The sequence below is a fragment of the Chamaea fasciata genome, unplaced genomic scaffold, assembly GCF_029207755.1.
Source record: "Chamaea fasciata isolate MVZ Bird 193981 ecotype frontalis unplaced genomic scaffold, bChaFas1.0.hap1 SCAF_1, whole genome shotgun sequence".
Taxonomy (NCBI): domain Eukaryota; kingdom Metazoa; phylum Chordata; class Aves; order Passeriformes; family Sylviidae; genus Chamaea; species Chamaea fasciata.
In genome coordinates this window covers 107,626,958-107,654,273 of record NW_027094086.1, presented here as the reverse complement: position 1 = coordinate 107,654,273, position 27,316 = coordinate 107,626,958, and the positions used below count along the sequence as shown (strand labels likewise).

The 27,316-nt window shown below is 36.6% G+C and overlaps 1 protein-coding gene across 1 annotated transcript in view; it reads left to right on the top strand.

Moving 5' to 3' along the window:
• The window catches only part of LARS2 (leucyl-tRNA synthetase 2, mitochondrial), an 83,228-nt gene that overhangs the window by 29,690 nt on the left and 26,222 nt on the right, over window positions 1-27,316 (top strand). The window contains exons 8-14 of the mRNA XM_066192736.1: window positions 10,492-10,599; window positions 12,104-12,263; window positions 15,344-15,448; window positions 18,062-18,177; window positions 19,140-19,423; window positions 22,568-22,666; window positions 25,476-25,613. Coding sequence (XP_066048833.1) covers window positions 10,492-10,599; window positions 12,104-12,263; window positions 15,344-15,448; window positions 18,062-18,177; window positions 19,140-19,423; window positions 22,568-22,666; window positions 25,476-25,613 — 1,010 coding nt within the window. The remainder of the gene's footprint in view (window positions 1-10,491; window positions 10,600-12,103; window positions 12,264-15,343; window positions 15,449-18,061; window positions 18,178-19,139; window positions 19,424-22,567; window positions 22,667-25,475; window positions 25,614-27,316) is intronic.

Sequence of the window (27,316 nt, the reverse complement as noted above, 5' to 3'; positions counted from 1 at the left end):
TGTTTTAGGGTCTGCCCCAACTCGCTGTTTCCCTCAATTTGAGGCTGGGGCTCCATGAAAGTTTCTATCTTTACTGTTACATCTTTTGTCTATTGTCTCTATACAGGTTGTAGGAAGCAGTGGCATTTCTGGTTTGTGTCCATCCTGGTACCCAGTTACTTACTTGTCTTTAAAAAGGGTGAAGCAGACATAAATTTTTACTCATCAAGATCAAAAGACATGACTGAGGAGCTTTTCAGTAACCTTGAAAACACCCTTGATTTATGGGATTATTACCTCTTCCTCCTTATCCACCCTCCACTAGGAAGGATTTATCTTTTGTATTTAGTCTCTTACCTGAGAAATGCTGTTACAGGAAAAGCACAATCTCTTGGGCAAATCACGTCTCCATCATTTCATTCCCCAGTAAGCAGGCTTATCTTATGATAAGAAGGAACTTTTGCCTCCGCAACACCCCCTCGTCTTCCCCCCAAAGATGTCACCTCAGGACACTGCCATATTCCCTACCTACATCCCTACCAAATGTGCAAGTGACCTTTTGCTCTTGAATATCTTAGTGACATGAATAAAAGCTGCTTCTGCTTTTCATTTCGGGAAGAACATTTATATCAACTCCTACAAAATCTTAAGGCATTGCTGCAAAGGAGAGTTGAGTACTCTACAGATTTCTGTGAAGGTTTCCCAAAATTTTGTTCTGTTTGTGATTGATATTCTGTAGGGTCTGTGCTAGCTGATACAACCAGATCGATGAATGATGCCGTACTGCTTCCAACTCAAGTGCTTTGGCAAGCATTACCTTCATGTTCTCCCACTTCTTGTACAGTGACAGATGCTACCAAGATTCAGCAGGTGGTTTGGATTTTCCTTTTTACTCACCCTCCACTCACTCCTATTTTTGTTGCTGTGGTTCTTTTTAAACAGTCTCACTCTGCTTCTTTTGGCAAGGCATTAAAACATTTGGTTGTAGAGGGGGAAAAATAACTTTCTCCCCCCTCTCCCCCCCACCCTTGAAATAAGAATAGCAGATTACCAGGCTCTGCTCTATGAAGTCCAGTCTCTGAGAGTAGATAGATTTCATGCTTGGAAGATTAGGACAAATAAAGTCCCTATTTTGGTAATTTTTTTCTTTCAAGTTGCAAGAGACTAGATAACATAGCATGTTGTAGTTTACTTTCTGAAGACTGTTTTGGCCATACAGCTCTGAATGTCCTATGAACTACAAGCCACAATTGAAGACAGTTCACTGGAGGGAGACTGGATCTGAGCTAATAGTGGCCAAGTGTTTCAGTCTCTTAGAAACTCTGTGCGCACACTGACATACTCAGGAAGCTTCACATTAGCATTTTGACAGGAGCCAAATTACAGATCTGAAATGCCACAACTTTGGCTTCTCTTTCTGAATAATTTGACTAATTATCCTCAAAACATCCTTGCACACATTTCTTCATTCCTTATGGCAGTCATGCCAGTACTTCTCCAGGAGTGGTAAGAGCCATGAATCCTTCTTCCTAAGTCTGTTTCTTTTGTCCCCTTTTTCTTTGGATTCAGGCTGTTTACAGTTCATCTGAATCCATATTGTCCTGCATTGCTGAACACCCTGGTTACAGCAATCACTCTTCCTAGCCTATTCCTATTCCTTCTTCCCCACCTCTTTCCAAAAGCTCTTGGCAGGAGAATGGGCTTTTGTTGAGAGGGAGACCTTCATTTACCTTTACCATTTACAGAGCGTTTCCTCTTGGAGCGGAGGATCCAGATTTCATGGGGCTAGTCCTAATAGGTATGGAGGATAGAGACATTTCTTTAAGAAGCTAAAGATCTTTAATTGCTAATACAATTTCAGGATGATAACATTGGTGGTGATGATACCTTCACTTTGGCAGGGAGAATTATTTCATGTCTCCCGATTTTGAACACACTTATTTCCATAAAGAGGTTTTCCTGACTTAGATAACGGACCAGAACCACTACCAGTACAACTTTGTTTTCCTGAAATTCTTTGCAGTTCAGAGACTTCAGATATTTGTGCCTCTAATGATAAATTAGTACAGTAGTCTGGTCCTTTATGGATCTCACTTCCCTTTTTTGATTGATAATTCATATGTTTGATAATTCCTATGCCAGACTCCTGTAAAAGGGAAATCTGAGGGGACATTGTAAAAGTCTGTAGTGGTCCTGGGGATTTCAAATTCATGGTCAACTTGTTTTGCATTAGACACTAACAAAAATAGAAATTTGCCCTTCCAGAACTTGTCTTGTCCCAAGTCCTTTATTCCCCATTTCTGAGTCAATTGCCTGTTGAACATCTTTTGTCCAATTCTGTTTTTCTAAAATTACATCCAGAAGGTTAAGACAAGATGATGTCAGGTTATTGTGGTCAAAATCATTGGGATCCAAAGAGCTACGTTTTCTGTCAGTATCCAGCAGTGTTCAGGTCTTTGAGCTGTACTGCCAGAATTTCTATCAGAACACACATGGCCCTTTATATCCTCAACGCTTGGAGAAGTTCACAGGCACAGAGCAGATTTAATCCTTCCTTGTGCAAGATGTTTTTCCTAGGTTTGGAAAAAGGTAAGAGAGCTAAGTGAATCAGGCTTTCAGTCAGCTGAATGACTAGATTTCTGCTATCCACTGAAGTTCCACTCCTTATTTTGAAATTAAAAAATTGGAAGGCACGAAGGGACTGTCTGAGAGTAACTTAATCCTTGCACCTTTTGGGGAAGACTTGTATTTTTTTCAGACTTTGGCTACTTTCAGACTTAGAAGGTTAGAATTCTATGAGTGTCTCACTCATCCTTCTACAGTCAGGACTTTTTCTGGTTTTGGTGTATCGTGCAGAAAGCCATTTGATTCTGGTCACCTTTTTCTTGTGCCTTCAACGGTGACTAATATTTCTTCTGAAAAGTTTACCAAAATTCAAGATCAAATATCAGAAGTACCACCTTCCTTGCCCTTTATCTGAAAAATGGCTCTCTGCAAATCTCTTTCCTATTCCTTCCTCAAAGTTATACCTGAGTTTTCTCTAAATTGACATAGTGGGAAAGTATTTTGAAAAAAAAAAAAAGCTTCATTTCTATTAACTTGCTCCATTCCTGTGTGGCTTAGAGGAAAATGCAAGGCTTTCCATAACTTTGTTTCATAGAAAAAGTTCCATTTAAAATACATTTAATTCATCTTCTATCCCTTAGATCTTCATGCAGATTACCAGCTAGTAACAATGCCTTAATACGTATGGGTACAACCTATTTTCTACCTGTAGCATCCACAAATTATTTTGTTGTAACTTTTCAGCCTATTTATAGAGTATACTGATGATCTATTCTAGTCATCCTTGTTCCTCTCTTTTGCCCATTTATCATTTTATGTTTTCCCTAGTATCTCACAACCATAATGAAAATAAAAACTAATCAGAGTAAGCTTTGTCTGCAGTGCCTACATTACTGGTCAAATAGCAGCCAGGAGTTACATGGTTAGTAGTGGTCTGTGAAGCTGGGTGTTAGAGCAGTCAGTGTTTCATTCCTGTACATACTGTTTTTCAGATTTCTGTTGTGTCCAGAGGAGTCATTTCCTGTGGATTTGCTTTGATTTTTTTGTTGTTACTGCATCAAGCTCATTTTCCTTTCTTGCAATAAAAATTGCAAGAAAAGCAGTGTTGACTCACATGGCGGTTTACCACTGGTAATAAGTTTTGTTCAAAGGGCAAAAATATTGACCATGCTTTTAATGCTTAGCGGAAAGCATTTTGCTTATGTAAAGTGATAAAGTAATCGTGACCCATTTTTTAAACTGTAAAGTACATGTGCAGTGGTCTAGCAGCTTCTATGGATTTTTAGAGAATGTTTTAATTGTCATTTTTCTTTTGACGCATTTCTTTGATAAAAGTATAATGCCTTAACTGATGGCATCATTATTCAAATTGTTGTCTGTGCATTTAAGATGTTTAAGCTAAAACATTTAGTTGCTATGGTTACCCTGCTGAATTGGTAGGCAAATTCATTGGAAAAATCTATCTGTACATGTTGGTATTTTCTCTATATACCTGTAAATTCCTTTTATGGAGGTTTTTATGCATGGTCAACTGTGTCCTCAAAACAGAATTGTCAAGGTTAATCATTTTATAGACCCTGTCTTCCTAAATTAATTTTATGCAATTCTTTCTCTATTTTGCTGTACAAAAAGATCATTCAAATAGCCAGAAAATAATCTTTCCTTGAATAAAATAAAATAGAAACAACTTTAAAACTTCAAGTTTTGCCTTAAATCATCGCCCTTTTTTTGCACAGCAATAGGGCAGTCTGTTTAATTCAAATACTGGGGAACATAAACAACAGAATTCTACTGTTATAATTTACAGCTGCCATACAGATAAGTAGCACCCTTTCTTAGTTAAGTTTTTTCGTAAAGATATTTTAGAGATAAACCCTTCTCATTTTCTGTGGGTTGCAGAAACATGGATGTTCGGCATGGTGCTGACTTTGTGGAGGGAAAACAGCAAATGAACTACAGTTCTTCTCCAGCTTTTCTCTGGCTTTGCACAGCATCTGACAGCCCTTTTGTCTCATCTGAATAGATTTGGAATTATTTCTTGTAATTGTGTTTTGCTTGATTTTTTATTTTGGATTTTATTTCTGAGATCTTAAGCAGAATGGTAATGTAATGAAACTGAAGTACTGCATTTCAGGATGTTAAGAGTCTTGGCAGCACTTTGGATTTCATAGCAGGAGGTAATGCCTCATCACTGAGGAGAACTGAAATGTTGGCTCTTTTTTATTCTTTATGTGTGATTTTTTATTTTTTTTTTTTTTTTTTTTGATTTCCACACTTGGAGTCTGGCTCATGGTTGTCTTCTCCCAACAGAACAGGCTTGATAAACCTCGCTTTGAAACTCTTCCTCTTGAGCCAGGCTGAGAGCTGTCTCCTGGACAGGGACCAAGAGCAGTGCTCCCTCAGCTTGTTTAGCACTTCATTACTAAGAAATGGCACTTGTTTTGTCAGTTTGGCAAGACAGAAAATTGTTTGTGGATATCCAGACCAGGCTGGTCTTTTCACCTTAGTTTACACAGCATCTCATTTGATGGTACCGCAATGTAAATATAAGTTCCTGTTGGTATAAGGTTAATCAAAACAGTGAATACTCAGTACTATTAAAAATTATAACAAATGTTTTGAAGAGCTTTTGTATTTACAGAATCAGTTACTCATCACAAAGATATACTTCATTATTTCAGAAAGGGAGTATCTTCTCTTTGGAAATGTAAGCAAGGAACAGCTCTGAAGGGCAAATCTGGAGAATAATTCTGGATTTACTTTTTGCTTTTAAGGAATCATTTATTTGCCTCGGTTCTGTGTAATCACACCAGAGGTGTTTGTTGACCATAAATTGTGGGTAAGGAAATGGGAAAACTGCTGACAGTTCAGACATTTATGGGAAGGAATTTCAAGTATACACGGTATCTGTGTTATTGCTCCTCTTTAATGTATGTTTTCAGTATTCTTCACACATGGGAAATAAAAGTCAAGAGTGACCTACAATAGTACAGACAGAAACTACTGAAGGAGAAAAAGAAATAGTAAAACAAGAAGATATTAAATGCCAGCAGAAGCTGTACCATATAATCACAGTTGGAACAATGCAATAGTGTGCAAAATAAAACAGTGGGCAGCCTAGCTTTAATTTCTTGTACTTTAATATATGGTAATATATTAAGTTGTATTAAATGATTTCATGTAATCTTTAGTTTGCGCTTGGTTGCTCTTTTGGGAGTTCAGTCAAATAAAGTGAAAAATTTCATTTTAATCAAAACAGAGCTTGAATATTTATTTGACTCTTCCTCAGAAACAAAAGCTTTTGAATTTTAAATTTTTAATTTAGTAGAATGCAATTTTATTTTACTAATTAATTGAATTCTTCTGAAATGCAACATTTTTCTGAATTTTTAATTCTGATCTGATTGTTACCTTGCAGATCTGTCAAACTGTCTTCATTTAAAAAATAGTATACATTTCACTATATAGCTTGTATTTGGATTTTTCACTTTATTTCATTTGCTATCATCGAGGAGTTAAATTACTCTCACTGAGTATGAAATTAGTAGCAGGGATTGATCTACTGAAAATTTTAGTTCATGAAGAGAGAGACTGGATTTTTTAGGGGCTCAGCAGAATCCTTCTTTGAACTACAAGCAGGGGGACTTTTGGAGTCGAGATCCTCTTGGGAAATTTTAAAGCACTCATGTTCTTGGATTTTCTGAATCTTTTTCACCTGAAAATTGCTTAACTGAAATTCTGTTTCTGTCATAATCCTCAGCAGACTAAACAGCTAGAAATGTGAGACCGGTTTTTCACATACAATGTGTTACTTCTAGTTTCAGGCTCGGTCATCATTGTCTTTGATGAATTTTCAGCAAGCTCATCTTGATTTAGTTACTCCCTGATCATCTGAGGTAGTTGACTTTCATCTTCTGGCAATGCCAAAATTTTCTATGTCTTCTGAAAGAGTAAAGTCCATGAAACATAAGTTTATCCTCTATCTCCAGCTTCTTCAGGTGTAAGAGCCTTTAAATCATTCTCATCCCTGAACACAACTTTGATTTCTTTAGATTTTCCTGAGTCTGTCTATCTTTAGATCTGAAAGACTGCCAAAATTTATGCTATTTATGCTATGTCTTGAGTTGTGTTTAATTAAGATGGCAGTAATTTCTCCTGTAATTAGATGTTTGCATTTGAAGTTTTCTTGTCTCTTCCCAAGTAATGAAAAATGAAAGCAGAAGGACTCTGCTACCTAATGTTTCCAAATTTCTCACTATTAAGTTATCATCAGAAGTTTGAAAATTGAGTTTATTTGATAATCTTATCACTCTCTGCTTACTGGATTGAAATGCTGCTGTTGTTCTTTGTCCCCTGCTGGCTCCAGCATGGTTTTATTTTTGTTTATTTGCCTGTGTGCTGGGAGTCTTCTTGCTGATTGTCTTCTCTGTGTTAACAAATCTAGTTAACAAATTTGTGGCAAAAATAACTAGAAGTTATATATACATTTTTAAGGGTTTTTTTAAATGGAAATTATCAGTAATTATAGACTCATAGAATGTTAAGGTGTTGGAATGAACCTTCAAGATCGTCTAGTCTCAATCCCCCTTGCCATGGGCAGGGACGCCTCCCACTAGACCGGGTTGCTCAGGGCCCCGTCCAACCTGGCCTTGAATACTGCCAGGGTTGGCAAATTGCAAAATAAAAATTGGAGCAGAATTCATGGGACTACTCTAATGACACAGGAAATGTTCTGAACATGTCGGTGATTTTTAAAAAATAATTTGGAAGCAAAATCCAGTGAAGTTAATATTTAAATTCCCAAATACTAAAAATATTCAGGAATTTCTATGCTAACGTTGGTCAAGAGTTTGTATACCCAAATAATCTACATGTAATTTTTTTATATTAATAACAGTTTTAACATATATTTGTGGGCATGTATTTTGTAGGATATAGTGCAATTGGATTTGAAAATGAAAAGCTTTTTTAAAAGGTTTTTTAAGTGTTCTCCTTAAGCTATCTTTTAAAAGTTCCTAGTTTGCACAGATGAATTTTGAATATACAAGTGCATTCATGTGTGTAAGAATTAATGTTTCTCTACTTTCCTGCTGGTGAGTATCCTAGGTTAATTTACCATTCAGAAATGCTTACTAACATGCTAGCAGTGTTTATACTATATATTATTTGCCAGGTAAATTGTTTGTGGTTTGCATGTTCATTTTCTGCTTCACCTGCTGCTTGTAGCTTTCTTTGACAGGAAAACTAAGGAGCATGTTGAGTACAAAGAACTAAGAATCATAATTCCATTTTGAACATTTTTGAAGGTTTTTTTTGTTTGCTTGGGTTTTTTGTTTTGTATCAGACTAAACTGTTTATGTACAAATTGAATTATAAAGGATTTATGTTGCAAACCCTGCAGATTAAGCTTAGTTGTCTTCATTCAGATGAAGTAAAGTTGGCTCTTCCTGTATTTAGTTGCATGAAGTAATTTCATTATCAAGAGAAGAACTGGGTTAAGTCAAACTGTAGCCTGCAGCTTCTAATAAGGCAAATGGATTAGAGTAAAATCATTATCACACTGGTATTGACAATCTTGGTGTATGAAGACTGCAGTGAAAAAACATCTAGGAAGCTTTGCTGGCAAGCAGTTACAGACTGTAGAGTTTCAGTAGAACACATGCACAGTTAGCTGCTTCTGCCAGCAAAATGTAATGTACATTAGAATGGATATCTAATGTGAACAGCCAGTTCTGCGTGTACTGACACAATTTCACTCTTTCTAAAATGCATAAAGTTCTTACAAAGAATTTATCTAGGTATTGTGTGTATGTATCTCTCTATATATATCTCAAATTATTCATTATTCTTTCATAGTTATGTAAGTACATGGATTGATCACGGTAGATAAAGCTTAGTTGTCTCTGGAACAGTGCAGTTAGTGAGAATACTTAGAACTTTGAATTCTCTGTGGTATAGTATGCTTGCAATTGTGAGTTAAAACAGATTAAAGATATAGTATGATAAAAACCCCTCCAAAAGCCTAACATTCTTTTATTTATAAATCATCAATTAATTGGTTTGGTTCTTAAAGATGTAGAAAGCAATAAAAATCCCAAGTGGTGGTGTAGTATGATTTACAAAGAACATGCCTTTTGTTGTATTTTAAATGACAGATAGATAACAGAGCAGTAACTAAAAAAGTAATTCTTACAGTAACTTTTATACATCTCACTGTGAAATTCTTTAAGAATGTCATTAAAACAGAACTTGAAACACATTCTTGGAGAAGAATCAAGTGTGCATTCACTAATTATCCACCTACCTACTGTTTAGTTTGAGGAGCACATACTTGCTACTGTCCATCCTTACAGATTGTTAGTAATTACTGAGATAACAAAGAGCTTGCACATTTGATGTTGGGAGTCACAGCTGAAGGAGAAATTATTCAACATGTTGCCTTATTCTTAGTTTTTAACCGTAATTGTTCAGCATATTCACCATCTGTCCAAGTGACTCACACCTCTGGCTGTACTGCTGCCAAAGTAAAGATTCTGGACAGTCACAGTGTTCATAACAAAAATGTGAAGTGTTACAAAGTGAAAAATGAGATGAACTTTAAGTTATCTATCTGTCTTCTCCTTTCCATTGCTATAGATGCCATTTATTAAAATCATGCTGTTAAAATTTTTTAGACAAATACTAGTTGACTTGGAATCGACTTTCATGCTTCCATTCCACACATCAGAAATCACATAAATACAGAGATTTATCTCTTGTTGAGTGCAAATATACCTAGAAGTTCAAAGTTGGCTGTTGGACATTATGGCTAGTAGAGGAGGCAACACTTAATTTCTTCATTGCTACATAGAATAGAACCATTTAAGTTGGAAAAAACCTTTGAGATCCTCAAATGGTCCAACCATTAAGCCAGCACAGCCAAGTCCATCAGTGAACCCTGCCCCTAAGCACCACATCTGTGAGTTTTCTAAATACCTCCAGAGATGATGACTCAAGCACTTCCCTGGACAGCCTGTTCCAATGTTTGACAACCCTTCCATGGTGAAATTTTTTCTAGTATCATCCCCTGGTGCAACTTGAGACCATTTCCTCTGGTCCCATCATTTGTTGCCTAAGAGAAGAGACTGACCCCTACTTCACTACAGCCTCCTTTTGGGTGGTTGTGGAGAGTGATAAGGTCCCCCCTGAGCCTCCTTTTCCCCAGCCTAAGCATCTCCAGGTCCATCAGCCACTCCTCATAAGACTTGCTCTAGACTTGTGACCCCTCTAGACCCAACGTCATTGCTGATTGCTTATAAGAATTATATTATTATAATATTATCTTTTTTTATTTTAATATGAACCTTTGTTATTATGATTAGTGTTGTTTTTGCAGGATGATATAGCTAAAGGTCCAAATCAATTTTAGAGCCTGTTGTGCTTGGTAAAATATCAATATCAAATATGAAAAAAATAGCTAGAAACTTTCATGCTATTTTAAGTCAGAGCTTGAAAATTTTAGGACATGTTAACACCTTTTGTCTGACTGCCATCTCCGGGCTATTGTTTAAAACAAAATGTAGGTTTCGTATCTGCAAGCATGTCGCTTAAGTCTTGTTCAGCTCAGTAGGTCGCCTACACTTCCCAGAAGTTATATCCACTGGGAATATTTTCTGTGTTTGTTTTCATGTAAGTTTTTTGTTCCTGCATCTTAAGGTCTAGTCCATTCAAAAGAAAGGCCACTTTTAATAACAGCAGGGTCTCTGTTGGCAGTGACATACCTCTGGCTTGTACTTGTTAGTTCTATTCTCAGAGAGATTAATTTGAGGTAGCAGCAGTATAAAACCACCTCTTCCAATGTTTTTACCAGAACCTTACCATTTTGCTGTTAGTTATAATTAAACCCATAGTATTTATTTGTATGCTTACAAAAGCTGAATGTCCTAATTCTTTCTTTTGTTGCTTAAGGCCATGTTTGATGCTTTATCTGATCTCCCTGAGTGGTATGGTATCAAAGAAATGCAAGCAAATTGGATAGGTGACTGCGTTGGGTGCTCTCTTGACTTCTTGCTGAAGGTAAGTCAGAAATTTCAATTGCTGCTCTCTTGGTTGGGCTAACTGCAACCCCTAAAATGTGTGATGGGAATGGATTTTCAGATCTGAAAAGGCTTGAAGCCTCCTAAAAAAAATTATTATTATATTCATGCACAAAGTAGCACAGATTCCTGAAGAACACCACTTGAGGGTTGAAGAGATACTCCCTGCTATCCTCCTTAGGAAAGGGTTTGTGTGTTCAAGTGGATGCAAATTGGCTGTGTATATTTATGCCAAAATACATGCCAGTTAATAAGCTTCCCTGAAAGCCAGAACATTTGTGCCAAGTGCACTATCAAGTAGCACTGCACATATCAGCCAGGATCTAGTTGGGCTTTTGCTTTTCTCTGCATGGCTCCTTCTCTGTCAGACCCTGGCTGACCTCAGGCAAGCTGCTTTGCTTACATTTTTTCATTATTTCACTTACTATATAGTATAATTAAAATAATGAAAATCACACCATTAGGTAGTGATGGAGCTACAGAGAGTCTAGATAGAAAGAAAGGAGAGGAAGGAAAAGGAAACCTGAAAAAAAAATCATTATCATCTACAGAAGAACTTCAGATTTTTCCTTTTCGTCAAGAGATGAACAAGGCTCCATGAATATGGTAGTGACAGAAGAGATTTTCAGAGACCCTGATCGAATTTCAGCCCTTGTACTTGAAAACTTTGGGATTATTTACTCCTGGTGTAACATTCTAAAAGTGACTTCTTATTTTAAAGTACTGAATTTTTCAGAACTTCAAATTGACACAAATTAAACCATTTAAATACCTCTGATTTTCACCCTGCTAAAATATGCAATATTTGTATTTATATAAATAACTTTGTATTAAAGTTGTTTTTAATCAATTGTTTCTGAAAATTTCCATCAATACTTATTACAGAAAAATCTCCTTCCAAGACCCCCCTATACTCCACAGTTAGTTGATCTAAGGTACAAACCTTGTTGATAGTTCCTGGTGGTAATTTTTGAAGCTTACTATTTACATTTTATGTCCAACTCTTTATTGTGCCACCTTTTATTATTTCATTTCTGTACATAAGTTGCAACATTCACTTCATCAGAGAAGTGTGGTGTAAAGTCATACTGTAGCTGAGAAAATCCTAAATTCTCTTTAAATTTCAGAGGTAACAACTCCTTCCAGTTTCTTGGAAACAGGGCATGCATATTAAAAGTGAATAGAAGAATTCCAGGTGGCTTAGCCAGGGATTGAGTCTATCTCAGTAGCACAGTGCAATATTACATACGGGATTAGATTTATATTTTATAGATATATTTTGATAAACTGAGGCAAGACTGTAAAGCAACTTTCTCAAGGCCTAAAAGTAAGTTTTGTCAAGGTTTGATTCTGGAAATTTTCTATAGTGGGAATGTGTCTGGTTTTGGTATTTGGATCTGTGTAGGCTCATTAGCTGTATGAAAAGGAAGGGAAATCTATAACCTCTGCACTTCCAGTGGGAATTTTTTTCTGCTCTTTTTCAGGTTAATGGCAAAGTAACAGAAGAGAAGCTAGCAGCATACACCTATACACCTGAAGCCATTTATGGAGCTTCCCATTTATATATCTTACCAACTCACAGACTGCTGCATGGGAATAGCAGTCTCAAGGAAGTCATTCAGAGGGAGTTCATCCCAGGGAAAGGTGGTATTTTTCTCATACTGCATTTTGTTGTAGAAGAGCAACAATTATAGAGAATGATCTTTAGAGAACGTGTATCAAGCTGAGCAGGAGCTGTTGCTGTTGAGAGTGAGCAGGCCTTTCATTCTTGCTATATGTCACACAGTGTCACATCAGCCTGTCCTGGCTTCAGATGTGGCAAGAGCAGCTATGCTAGAATCCTTCTTTTTATAATAGTTGTAACACTTCATACTATATAAAAGCAATGGAACAGATTCTTGTTTCCTCATCTATCAGAAATGAATAGTCCAAATTTGAGTGTGTCAGCCCAGTGGAAAATCTCATGTCTACGTGGTAATTCATCATTAGCACAAAGACAGCAGAACTAATTCCTGCACCAGCAATGATTTCTTCCTGTAATAAGGATTCTAAAGAGATCAGTAGACCACTAATACATAGCAAAGTGAACCACTGATACATCAGTTCTGTGCAGTTCCTTAGTTAAAACAAGATCCTCATGGAGTAAATTCAGAGTATCCCTATGGCAGTTCATGACTTGCAGAGTCAACTGATAATGCTTTAATTGTTGGTAACTGCTTTCCTGAAGTCTCCTACTACCAATTCTGCCTGTATTTAGTATCCATGGTCCAGGTTTTTTTTTGTTGTTGTTTGCAAAACCTGGAAATAACAAGAGCAAATATAGTATTTTTTTCTTTCTACTTCAGGCTGGTGTTCAGTATGATCTTTTTCCCTTGCTGGTAAAGATGAGGCTTCATTGTCTATATAAGATCTGATTTCAACAGCATCTTTTGGGAAGTTGTTGGTTGTACAGAACCTGCTTTTTTAAGTACTTCATTTCTTCCTTAAAAAAGTTTGCTTGCTAGTAGAAAAAACATGGAGCCTGACTGTTGAGTACATAAAGCCCTTGTCTAAGAGGTGAGCAAAGCTTGGAGAATTTTGGAGAACAAATTTGCAGTTCTTGCAGTTGAACCAAATCAAAGCACTAACTGCACAAACACACATCCATGCATGTGCCTGTACCTGTGTTGGATCTTGTCCTTTAAGCCAAACCACTAAAGTGCAAAATTTGCTTTTAATAAAGACAATGGTATATTTTTGTATTTGTTTTTAAGTGTATATACTTGCAAAAGCATTTTGTGTCTCTGTTAACAATAAGCTTAAAGCTTTTGGTTGAGTTAAATTAAGAAATTCTCAGTTGAAAAATGACAGTCAAAAGTCCTCAAAAAACAGGCACAATTCCACATTAACTCTGCTATTGTATACTCCTGCTACTTGTGAATATACTTACAGACATTCTTCAATTGAAATTAGCTGAGATTAGCATTTTACATATGAAGGGCAATGGCATTTAAATAAAACAAAATTTTGGGTGGCATTATATAGACCCTGTTTTCACATTAACCAAGACTTCTAAAAAAAAATCCTCAGTAACACTGAAATTTTAATTTAATTAAGTGTAATTGGTTTTTTTTTTCCAATGGGCATAGTCTTGTAATTCTTTTTCTTCACTGTGCTCTCATTTAAATAATTAGAAGGGTATGTTTTTATGTTTCCTAGGAGAGGAAAAAAAAAAAGCTATTGTATAGCAGAGTAACTGAATGTTCTAAAACCTTTAGTCTTGAAGTACATGTCTGTATTTGAGGCTACTGTTATTTAAATAGATGGAACAACCAGTTGTCAAACATTCTTTTTATGTTTTTTTTGCCTAGAAAAATGTATGTTAATTTAGAATCTGGTAAGTCTAATAGTTTTGACAGCAGGAGGTGCCTGAGATAAAGGTTTGACCGTTGCGTTGTTCAATATCTCATTATACTGCTCTGCATACATCGTCTTACATTTGTACCTGTACCATTCTCTCTTTTCGGTTATGATGATAATGATGTGAGCAAACGAGCACAGGAAAGAGCACCTTCATAAACTGCAGTTATTATTTTGGGTTCCAGCATAAAATGAAAATTATTGCAGGGTGGAAGAGAGAAGTTATTTTTAAAAGCAGTGTCCTGCCCACTCAGCTTCCTGCTCATGACGCTTTTTGGTTAGTTGCTTTTGAAAAATGAAATTGTCCCTTTTGTACATTTTTTTAAACAGAGGAAAGCTGTGTGCAGTGGTTTGAATGTGGAAATTTTCTTCATAATATGAATACCTCAGACACCTAAAATTCGGAAAAGTAGTAATCAGAAATAAATAAATGTATCCTTTGTGTTTGGAAGTGTGATGAGATGACAGGCCTGTTCTCAAAATTGCTGTTACTTCACTTCAAGCAGATTTTATGCATTGCAGTACAAACCTTCATAGCCTTCGGGAAGGTGAAAGGAAGTTCTTAGTAGCCCATATTTTAATGACTGTAATTATCATCAACTTAAAGGTGCTGAAAAAGTTAGAAATAGGCCCAAATTGAGAATTAGGGTTCGAATCCTCAAAATCTGGAGTATTCAGATTTGGTTTTCTTCTTGCTGAGCCACCCAATCTGCACGTTGTAAATCAATTTCAGTTTATTATTTCTCACTCTTAATTCTCCCCTCTCCTATCTCCCCTTGCTTGTGGACATTGGGTTCCTCATCTGTAATATGAATATGAATATCCTGTTTGGAAATCAGTAGGTTACTTAGGTGGCTTTTTAATACAGGTTAAAAAAAAAGATTTCACATGCTTTGTAGTTCTTCTGTAAGAAATTAAATCATAAGGATATATGTTCCCCTGCAGTTTTATCTGATTTTTGGTGGGATTTTGTAGCATTGTATGGTAGTACATAAATCAGGGCTTACTAAAACCAATTTGTACAACTTTGCAGCAGTCTATATTTTGATTAAAGGCTCAATTTTTTGTTATAATCCAAATCTTACTCTGTTTTTATACAGATGCTTGTTGAAAGTATGTTTTCTATCAGTCTGACTTACTGAGCATTTTAATACATCTGAGCTTTTCTGAAATGTGAATAGGTTTGTCATTTTCTTTCTTTTTAAAAGAAAACTGTTATTTAAAATTCATAAAAGTGTAAAATAAACTGCACTGTAATGTTAAGTGATGGTCTTGGCATATCTTCTGTTATATTTTACTTACCATATCATTACATTTGTTTTCAGACTCACTTACTTCAGTGACAGCTGTGAATTTGCTCACCAATCGGGAGATTCCTGTAGTCATCTCAGCAAAAACCAATTTTGATAATTTTCTTGATACTAAAATAGGTATGTGACATTAGATATGTAAGTGGAATAGTATGGTTTTCAGTTGTTGTGTTGGAGCACAAGATACTGTCGTGGTAAATACTGAACACAGAGGCTCTCTCTCCTGGATTTTGGATTTCTGTTCTTTATTAGGGAAGAAGGAAGGAAAAAGGAGCTATGTGGAATCTATGTGCATGAAGAGATTTGCAGGATGATAATTTTAAATGGAAATATTATAAAATTAGTGCATTTAATGAGCTAAGTTTGAGGATCTGCATATCACCATCCTTAATCAAAACAGAACTGTACCATTTTTTGACAAACAACCCTAACTTCTGGCTTTTTTTTGTGTCTTAAGTTTACATAAATTGTATTCATCCTTATAGAGAAATGCTTCAGATGGTAAATGTACAAAACTTCCAACCTTGACTTTTATCTAGTAATATTTGTTTTGAGGCCAGTAAAATAGTTCAGGGTAGGTAATAATTGTTTTCAGGTAGTCTTGGACTGTTATCTTAGATCCTTTATCTCTGAAGGTAGCATTCCCATTATTTAAGGCACCTGATTTGGAGTTGAGGATCCATAGGTGGAGGGGGAGGGTGTTGCTAGAGGATGCTGAATCGCCTGCAGTGAGCTACTGTTCTCCAAGTTGTTCTATGAAGCTGCCTGTCTTACTCCTTTCCTGGACAAGGAGCCTGGTGCCCCAAATGGGGCAGCTAAGTACATACTCTTAGATAATCTGATTGTCCTAATAAGTCAAAATAGAAATTGTACTGTTTTAAAAACCATATCAATTCTAATCTACATCCACCAAGCTTGTGCTTTGCCATGGTCTCAACTGCATTGAGAAGGCAATGTTCTATGCCAGTCCTAATGGGAAATAGTTATGTCTTCTTCCCTTTTTCCAGTGCTTTCCTTATCCCTTAACTCCTGTTGTTGCCTCCCTGTCGCTGATACTTCTTTCCTGTCCTGGGGCTGCTGCTTTCATTGCTGCCAATCATTGGCTATTTTCGCACAACTGGACTGAATGAAAACAGCTGGCTGTGCAAAAATGTCTTGGATGACCCTCACAGGGCTGATGGAAATTATCCATTTGGGCTGTATACCTTCCTTATAACATGCCCGCATCTTATGCTTTAGATTTGAATCTGTTTATGAGAAACAAAGGTTTTCTTCATATAGGAGAAGCAAAATAATTGAGATACCTAATCTTACTTTTTCTTAAAATCTTCCAGTTTGCTGGCACATGCTTTGGCCTTATGTCTGTTGGAAACAGCCCAGCTCTTCATGGGAAGCTGTGGGTGTCAGCTGTTGAACTTTGCCAGTGTACATTAATAGCATCATCTTTTAAAAAGGAAGCAGACCAAAAAGTGGGAGCTGCTTTTTTCCATTTGTACAACGTATTGTGAAGTCACCTGTTGCAGGCTGCAGGCCTCTCTGACAAATTAGGATCCAAACATTGTTATTGAAATGGCAAGAGTGTACATCTGCTGGAAAGATAAAATAGCAATTTTGTGTTTTTCTCGTTAAGGAGTTACTTGTCACAGGGGAGTTTTATTTGATTTTATTTAGTCATCTGCTTCCAAACTTCCACATATTGGCAGAATTAAAGTACAGCAGGCATTTCACTGCCTGAACTAAGACAATTGTTAAGCTGGTTTAGTTAATAATTCCAGTGTGCTTAGCAAATATTTTCAGAACTTCTGTTTGTAGTTTTCACCAACTTAATGCTGGCACTGTCTTGTTGGAATAAGTTTCTTTGCCTTTTAAAGATGAAAGTAATTGTGCAAGATGGTTCAAATTATTAATTAAATTATCATCGAAGAGGAAAAATATGCAGAAAGATGTATCTCTGTGTAAATAATAAATCTGTTAGTATCTTAATATTATTTCAGAATACATGTGATAATAAAACAAGCTAAGAAATTTCTTAATTCACTGTGAAAAGTAACCCTCCAGAGCAGAATTAAAATGCATGACTGTCCCAAATAATAAAACGCAGAGGAGAAGAGAGCATTGGGAGCCTTAAATAGTGTGACTTGAGTAACTCATTTGAATAGCTGTAGGAAGTGTTCTCACTAGTTGTATTCTGAATAGCAAACTGATGTTATTTGAATTGTTTCCCTGAGTTTATAAACAAGTCATGTCTTTCATAGGAAGTTAAAGGGAGAGTAATGTTTGAGACTGTTGCATTATGGTATATTTTAATAAATTATAAAATCTGAAAGAGATAAATTAATATTGAAACAGGAAGACTCTGCTATTTGTTTAGTCTTTGATTATCATATTAGCAAATAGAATTAAAATTTTATTGTTTAAATATATTATATTTAGATAATATGGCCATATTGAAAGCTCTATAATTCTATCCAAATGTTATAGCTTTATTTTTAGTTTTCTCAGAACCATCAAATTTTCAAACGACTCTGAAAGAAGGACAGGACATTGATGAACATTTGAATTACAGAAGAACTGAGAAATGTATTTGTAATTATTGCTGTTTGAATTTCACTGCTTAAAGAATACAAAAACATTTTTACTCTTCCTAAATCATTTTCTTTATCTCCTTTGGGAAAACGTAAGTCATTACAAAGAGAGTGCCATAGAAATGAAATAGTTTTTCATCCCTTCTAGGAATTCCTAGTACTAGTGCAGAAGATGCTACAGTAGCTAAGAATCTGGGCATTTCTTTCACTGAAGTCATTGAGACATTGCCAAATGGTTTAGAGAAGGTCATTAATTCTGCAGAGGTAGGTATATAAGTATGGATTTCTTTCCAACTTCCAGTAACAATGCAAACTAAATCTGTTTTCTCAAGAGTGCCAAACACTTTTTATGATTAAAGGGATTTTTTTTTTTTTCAAATCAAGCCAAGTTTATGCTACCAAATTTCTGGGAATAATTTAATGATGAAATATGTTGACTCTGCTGTAGCAATAAAATAAGTTTTTTCCTTTTGTACATGAGTGGAAGGTTGAAGTTTCCTCTGTATTGGTCTCAGTTGTATAATGGAAACTGAATAATTTAACCTATGTTAAAAGTTGATTTTTATTTCATAATATCAATAGATTTTTAACCGAAAACATACACTAGTCCTTCTTCCACAAATTGATTAAAATGTGGCTTCAGCCTTTGTGGTATCATGAATGCCTCAAGAGACATAGGAATCTTATCTTTAGATATAGCTGCTGAAAATATGTGTTTTAATAGTAGACACATTACGTCCTAGGTAAGGTATAAGTGGTTAAAATGTGTGTGAAAGCAAGAATAGAAAAACTTGAAATGAGCACAGGAGAAGGAAAGCTGTTTTAACATTTGCGTTTTTTCAGTCTCTACCTTGTGTTTGCGATATAATTCTGAAAGTTTTGACATACAGCAACTGATAAAGATATCAGCAGTAAATGCAGATATCTGCCAATAATGGCTGATATCTACAAGACTACAAGTCACAAGACTCTTTCGCAGCTTTCTTCTATTTGCACCATCAAGAACATGATCCTTTACTTAAGAAGGTTCGAATGAGCAGTTGGTGTATGAATAGTCTCTTGGATAGCAGGATGTTAACCAGTGGCAAGAGGGAAATTATTATTTTATTTGACTCTCAGAAAACTGACTGGTTTTATTTGTTCTTGCACTTCCACTGACAGCAGCTATAAATTTTTCATTTTTCTTTCATTTTCCACCTTTTTTTTTCCCCCCCCCCCACAATCAGATCACTGGCATGACTCGGCAGGAGGCTTTAAAAGCTGTTACTCAGAAGGCCAAAAATAAAAAAATAGGCGGAGACCTAACGAGTGACAAATTGAGAGACTGGTTAATATCTCGACAGCGCTACTGGGGGACACCCATTCCAATCATTCACTGCCAGGCGTGTGGCACCGTTCCCGTGCCATACGAAGACTTGCCTGTGGTGTTGCCCAATGTGACCAAGTTCACAGGAAAGGGAGCCTCACCTTTGGAAAGCGCCCCAGAATGGGTGAACTGTTCCTGCCCAAGGTAAGGCAGTGCTGTGTTTGCTGCAGCCTGGGAGAGATCACTAGGCACCTGCCTGTTTCTTGTGCACTTTCCCACAATGTTGGCAGGTGACTGCTCTGAGACAGGATACTACTCCAGGATGATGTTTAGTTTGACCCTGCACAGGAATTTTTTTCTTATACACGCTGTAAAACTCCTTGTTTTTGCAACACTCAATGCCCACTGCTATTTTTTCATAACAAGCTGAAACAAAACTCATTGGTTTTAAGTTAGAGGAAAGAAACAAAGGAAAAACAGAATAATTTTCTTCATTTCCCATTCCTTAACAGTATTTCTCTCTTAATTTACTACAGTTATTTTTAATTATCTTTTATCAGTGTTCCTATAAAGCTTATAATGATTACTGAATTAGCCCTCTTGTTAAGGAAACAAACATTGTGTTAATTTTCTTGCAATAGTCAACAATAAAGTGTTCTCTCAGCTATATAAATCTTTATCATGAAGCTGTACCTTACAGATAGCGTGTAATTCAGATTGGAAAGTAAATGCATCTTGTCATCGTGTAATCCTTTTTGTTTGTAGTCCATCTGTTCAAGAAATAAAACGTCCAAATTATGTAGTGAGAGATGTGTTGTAAAAATCAGTTGTGTGATCTTGAGGATTGCTTAGATACTCTATACACTGAAGTTTGCCTATAGGTTCTGTGGGAGGAAGTGGTAGAACATGAGGTATCCCAGAGAAGTTTTTCATCAGCAGTGCAATGCATTGCTGCTCCTAGCAGACCGACCAAATGAGAAGTATGTTATCAGGCTGCCAGGCAGGGAAATCAGTCATATAAAGGGCAGTAGGGCTCTCACTGATAATTCAGCAGATTCATAACATCTAAATTTATTTTAATATTAGCAGTTCCATAGTTCTCTGGAAACATGTATTTTGAACTTCGTTGATAACATTTAATTTTTTGTAAAACAGACCTTTACTCCCATGTTTCTGCATAGAAAATTTCTTCTCAGATGTGCCTATTGAAATTGCATATAGTAGTATGTTTTAAAGTGTGACCTTTGCAGTGAAGCCTTACTGAATAAGATCCACAGGTTTAGTAAAACCCCCAGAAATGCCTTGGCCTACAATTCCTAATTTCAGTTGAAAAATTTTCCTGTTATGACTGAAAGTCACTGTGTGCACTCTTGGCTTCACCCACAACCTTAGTTAAAATTTATTTTTTTATTTAACAAGCAATAACATACTTTTGATATATAGCAAATCCTTACGGTTTCTGGATAGTCATTGTGGCTGCCCTGCATAGAAGTTAATCAAAGGCATTTGTTTAGTCAGAAATAAAGTCACGCAGGATTAGTTTCTTAGCCTAAAATGTAGTAGCATGCTGAAAATACCTTTTTTTTAATTCTGATCTTTATTTGTCTTCCTAATTCTCACCTATTTGACAGTATCATCAGTATTGCTCATCCATGGCTGCTACAGTTTCAAATCATTTGAGCTGTTACTTTTGTGTGTAGTCATCCTTGCTTTTCCTTGCTCCAAGAAGTTACATCATCCCTTCCTTTAGTTCTTCTCTCCAGTAATAGGGTTTTTTATTAGTTTCATTTAATATCTAGAATTAATAAGGAAAGCCGGATGGAAAGACACAAGTCTGAGTATTTGAGTGACAATAATGTTAACAATCATAAATGGGAGGAGATGCCCAAGTTATTCTTTGTTACACAAGTCCAGGTAATTGTGTTAGTCATCTGAAGATTGTCTAATGAGATTACAGTATTGTGCCTGTAATCACAATATTGATATAAATTGTATAAACTCTGAAAGATGCCCATGCTGTCTCTGTGTTAGTGAGCCATGTCCATTTAGAGCACAGAGGCACGAAGCAGATGTAATTATGGTTCAATGATTGTAAAGTATTCTTACTTTTGACAGAAAAGCCATTCTTTTACATTGGCCAAGTTTTTGCTTATGTGTACAATTTAATAAAGCTATTATTCTACACTAAAAAGCTGTTAGAAGTAAAACTCCTTTATTACATTACTCTCATTGGAAGAAAAACTTGCATATAGAGGAGGACCAGGTCCAGAGACAGAATGAAGGAAAATGTTAAGTGGTGATGCTCTTGTAAACTTGCCTTGGGAAGCCAAGCTGAAGTATCAGGCAGATAAGCAGAGATACATGTTGCAGCTCGCTCATCAAGACTGATCAGAGACTAAATATGCAGTTATTAAATGTGAAATAGCCAGTCTCCATTTATTATGTATTCTTACTACACATATACATACATCTAAACCTATATACAATTATAAACTATGTACATTTCTCACATATAATCCATGGCATTTATGTTCAAGAGTGTCACATAATGCAAACTTTCATTGACACTAGAATAATCCCATTGTTTTAATAGTAAGAGTTTTAAGAAGGATCATTTACAACAAATGAAGTTTATTAAATTTGATTATTGGCTCCTACAAGCAATGAATATTCAAGGAGAAGTTAACAGAAAGTAACCTGAGCATCTAAAATCTATTTTGAAACTGTTCCTTAGGGCTGCCAATATAATTACAAGCAAAAATCAATTTGCTGTAATCACAAATTAAAATTGTGCTACAAGGTCTAGAAGAGATTTGATCTCAGTGAAAGCTGAAATTAAACTAAGTTAATTTTTTCTAGAGATAATAAATGGAATCTGCAAAGACCGTTTTGTACAGACAATCAGTGAGATGCAACCACCTGACCTTTCTGCTAAATCTGCTGGTACCTAACGAGTGTCATCTATATTCAGTACCCATTAACTTTATGGCAAAGTATTCTTCTCTATGCTTTGTATCTTTTAAAATGGCAATTCCAAAACATTCCAAGATTGAGTGAGAGGGCTGTCCAGTGCAGTGCCATCTTCTGCTATTGCTGGATGTGATGGCTGTTCAGGCTTCTTTTTTTTTTTTTTTTTTTTTTTTGCTTGCTTTTGCTATATTTTGGGAGGGAGAGGGAAAAAGTCAGTCCTGTTACTGTTGTTGGACTTTCTCTGAACATGTCATTCTTCAGACTGTTCAGTTTTCAATCTAAATGTCTTTGTGGCCACTCTGTCCATATTTGTTTGTTTTTTTTTTTTCCCCAAGCTCGTCACTTACCTAAATAAAGCTTTTCTCCTCTCTTGCTCAGGTGCAAGGCAGCAGCACGGCGAGAAGTCGATACCATGGATACGTTTGTAGATTCTGCTTGGTACTTCCTGAGGTACACTGACCCTCACAACACAGACAGGTGAGGGCTGCAGGCACAGGGCCACTGGGGACTAGCCTGCTACACAGAAGAGAAGGGAACAAAGAGACCACACACTCAGGTGCTTCCAGCTTCTAGCTGCAGTCTACTGGCAGTGTAAATCCCTACACTGCCCCCATTATGTGCCTGCCCTCTGGGCCTGAGCACAGCACAGGGTAGGTGGTGTGGTTTAACCCCAGCTGGCATTTAAGTACCACACAGCTGCTTGCTCACTGCCCACACACACCCTGTGGGCTGGGGAGGACATTCAAGAGAAGGAAAAAAAAGTAAAATCATGGTTTGGATAAGAACACTTTAATAACTAAACAAAGTAAAATATTGTGGTGATAATTATAATAAAAAAGAGAGAGAGAGAGAGAAAACCCAGGAAAAATAAGTGATGCACTACATAATTCCTCACCATCTGCTGACCTCTGTCCAGCCCATCCCTTAACAGCAATTGGCACTTCCCAGCCAACTCCCCCAGTTTGTATACTGGACATGACAGTCAATGGTATGGAATATCCCTTTGGCCAGTCTGGGTCAGCCTTCCTGGCTGTGCTTCCTCCCAGCTTCTTTGTGCATGTGCTCTCTGGCAGAGCATGAGAGACCAAGAAGTCCTTGGTTTATGGTAAGCACTGTTCAGCAACAGCCTGAACATCTGTGTGTCATCAGCATTATTCTCATACTGAATTCAAAGCACAGCACTGTACCAGTTATTCAGAAGAAAAAGAACTCTATGGCAGCAAAAACCAGGCCAATATATGGAGCCGGTCTAAAAATGTGGTATTTGATTGCTCCTATGTCAGGAGATCTAGAAGAGCAGGATGTGTAAACACAACTATGTAAGCACAGGAACTACAAGGCAAGGAGCAGAAATTTGCATGAATAGGAATTGTGGGGCAGGGCACAGAGAAAATGTTCAGCTGAGGAGCTGAAGTCCCTAGTGGAGGGTGCCATCAGGAATGACAGCCTGCCGTGACTCTGAGACTGGTAAATTGCATGGAGTGTACCATCCCTGGCAATGCACTGAGTAATTCAGCGTTTGGAGAAGCAGTGCTGTTTCACTGGTAAGAAGAGGAATAGTCCAGGGTAACATCCAGCTGCCAAGCCTGGCACCTTCACTTCTCTCCTTTTCAATTCTGGTGACTCTTGCCATTTCCTTGTGTTCAAGTGAAGAGGCATCACAGCAATCTCCTGCTCTGTCAGCACTTCCACTACATGCATAATTAATGAAAGGAGATTTTTCATGCGCTATGGACTAGTTTCTGCAGCATGGAGAGTGTGGGAAGACAGATGTAGTTATTTAGCTGTTTTTCTGCTTCATAGTCCGCCTGTAGTAGCACTGCTTCATAGCACTGTTTTTTTCCAAAGAGGAATTAGTGCAACATCCCTACTATGTAGTCTGAGGAAGACAGGAAGAATTGCACTTTAGAACATTTATACCACATGATGGGCTGTTTGGGCATGTATTTGTTTATTTATTGTGCAGAGAAGTGTCTGGGAAGATACTACATATACTCAGTGACTTAATATTGCTGGGCAGATTATTTTTTTTTTTTTTGTATTGGTAGCACTAGTTTGGTTAAACTAGAGAAAAATCTTCTGTGAACACTTTTATTTCATGAAAATTTTAATCATTTTCTAGTGATAGTATGAATATATTATTACTATTGGGTTAGGCAGGTTGCTTCCTCTCCATGAAATATTGAAGTATTTTTTGTGTGTGGGCAAGAGGGACTTCTCCAGAAATTAAAGAAGAAATAGTCAGTTGTAGCATTCAACTGTCAGAGTAACAGCTTAGTGTAGTCTAATCTGTTCTACACTCAAATGAGGAGATTTATATGGACTTCTGCATTAAATTACTGCCTGCATCTGATTTATTTAGTTAGTTCTTTTAACTAAGCTAAAATACAAACTCTTCATTTCCATAAACCATATTTCACTGGCCTACAGTTCAGGAGAATTACTGTGTTGATTCTGGAACCCTATGATAAGTTTGATTTGTTCCTCCAAAGACATGAATCCCAGATCCATGATTTGCTTCTGGGCTTATTTGTGAGGAAGAGTGTCACTATAACAAAAATTACAGATGGCATGCTCAGACAGACTGGCAAAACAAGTAGATTTATTAGAGTGGGGGTCTGAAGCCTACAATAGAGAAGAACTTCTGTACAAATGGTATTTTGTAGGCCCACTACAGGAGACATGGAAATATGTAATGAAGCAGTAAGCAATGCTGGGAAACCATTCAGGTGACCTCCAACGACATAGTGAATATGCTGTAAATGACAAATTTACTGTCGTTTCATCAAGCATCCTTCAGTTGGAGTGCTATGACCCATCTCACTCTACAGAGGTTTCTGCAGCCTTAAACTGCATCATTGCCCCCTAATGGCAACGATGCAGTCGATTAAAAAAATCAGCTGATTTTAAGTGGTCATGTCTTTTCTTTTTCATATCTAATATATTTGTATATAAAGCTTGATAAATACTAAAAAATTTAAAGCTGGCCACAGGGTATTTACAAAAAATTCATTCAAAGAACAGTCAAGCATTTCCATTCCTTTCTCAGGTAACTGCTTGCCTGAAATACAGGGAAATAATCTTTTTGTGGATCTCCATCCCACTGGAAATTAAATTTTTGTCTATAATAAGCATTTCACTTCTTAAAAAAAAAAAAGATCTGATAGCAAAATGAAAGTTCTATTATACATTGCTCTCAGTAAACAGTGTTGTCCAGTCAAGGATGATAGTAGTGCTGATCTTTCTTTTTAACATTGGATTTTTTTCTATAATTGTGTGTTTTCAGGCCCTTTAATAGTGACTTAGCAGACTACTGGATGCCTGTGGATTTGTACATTGGAGGAAAGGAGCATGCAGTTATGCACTTATTCTATGCCAGGTTCTTCAATCATTTTTGCCATGATCTAAAGATGACAAAACACAAGTAAGCCTTATATATTTCCATTAAAATCTTTCATATTTCATTTGAATTGCAAGAGTATTAGTGGACATTATTGAGGCGGTGGAACATTACATTGAATAATCCTGAATTTTCCTGCTTTGTCAGTACTTGGTTTCTCACAGTGAGTTGTACTTCCTGTATGTGTTCATACAAACATTTTTATTGCACGAGTATTAACTGACTCAGAGCAGGTGATAAAATGCTGCTGTAGATTTCCAGCATGCAAAAGCATGCACAAACTAGTAACTTCAAGCATTCTGTATAGTGCTATTATTTCAAATTAGGTAACTTCCTACCAGTAATAGCATTAATTTCAGTGGAACCATGCATATGTAAAAAACAAAACACTCTTATTATTGGAGCTGAGCAGTACAAAACACTTCTTGAAAGGCAAAAGCATTATATTTATCTCATGTCAATTTATTTTTTATTTAATGAATTTTATATAATTACTTTTAATTACTCTTGTTGATGCTGCTGCTATAGCCTAATTCACTGTTCTCTGTTTTGGTTAGTGGTAAAGTTTGATAGAAGAAGGTGAGTCATCTGTTGTTCTGTTCTTTATCCTCTCAGATAGGCTCTGAGCTTAACATCCTCATTTCCACTGAAATTCAGATCTTTTGTACCCTAAAATGCCATCCTCAACTTGGAGAGTACTAGTGGCAGAACAATTAAACTCTGGCCCGTGCTCTGTTCTGTTCTCCCATCAGCAGAGATGACTGAATAGATTGTGTCAAAATAAATAGCCCCATGAGAAGAACTGCTCACTGATTTCTCAGCCGCAACTCATATAAATTCATTCTTTCCAAGTATCCCCTCTAAAAACTTGACGTAAAAGAGGAGCCTAAATATATATGTCACTGAACTCACACGAATGTTGTAGTTTCGGTACAAAACTAGAATTTAAGTAGTTGTGAGCCAGAAAAAGATGGACAAGTTACTGCAGCTAGCAGAATGTTTCCCCAAGGTATTCCCTAATTTTGATGAAAATAGGCAATGTGTTTTCATAACTCATTCTTGGCTGTGCAATAGTTTGTAGTGAAAGCTGTGTTTGAAATATTGGATGTAGATGATTTGTGTACCTGTGTTTCACTCTGTTGTCTGCAGTTCGTGTAGCTGCAGCAGGAATGCTGTTTCTTCTCTCTCAGAGTGGGCCTTTCAAAGCAGACCCTTCCTGTCAGAGGTGCTATGCTTTCAAGCAGAGAATTTTAAAGCTTTCTCTTGCAAGCAATTTTAGGTTTATTAATTCTACAAAAGATTTTACAATCCTAATCCATCAGCCATCTAGTGGAGCTGTAACACACAGCAGCAAAATGTTCTTCTGCTAGTCAAATTCTTCAACCTTCCAAAATGACATTAACCACATTAGTGGCTGAAGTGTCAATATAAAGTGAGATCACAGGGCAGGGGAGATTTTCTTGCAAAGTATGTGGTTTGCTTTGGTGTGCAAGAAAAAAAGGCATGGAAAGAGGCCAACTGGACTGAAAAGGGACCTCCTGTGTGACCTCAAGAAGACCAAAATAAGTGCAAGAAAGGTGGAAGTAAGGATGGACTACCCCTGAAGGAATGTACAAGCATTTACTGAATAGGTAATATGGATTATAGATAGTTCATAGCTCATCAGATATTGAAACTGGTGAAGAATGTGAAGATAGGAAGAAGAGATTCTGGACATACATTGAAAA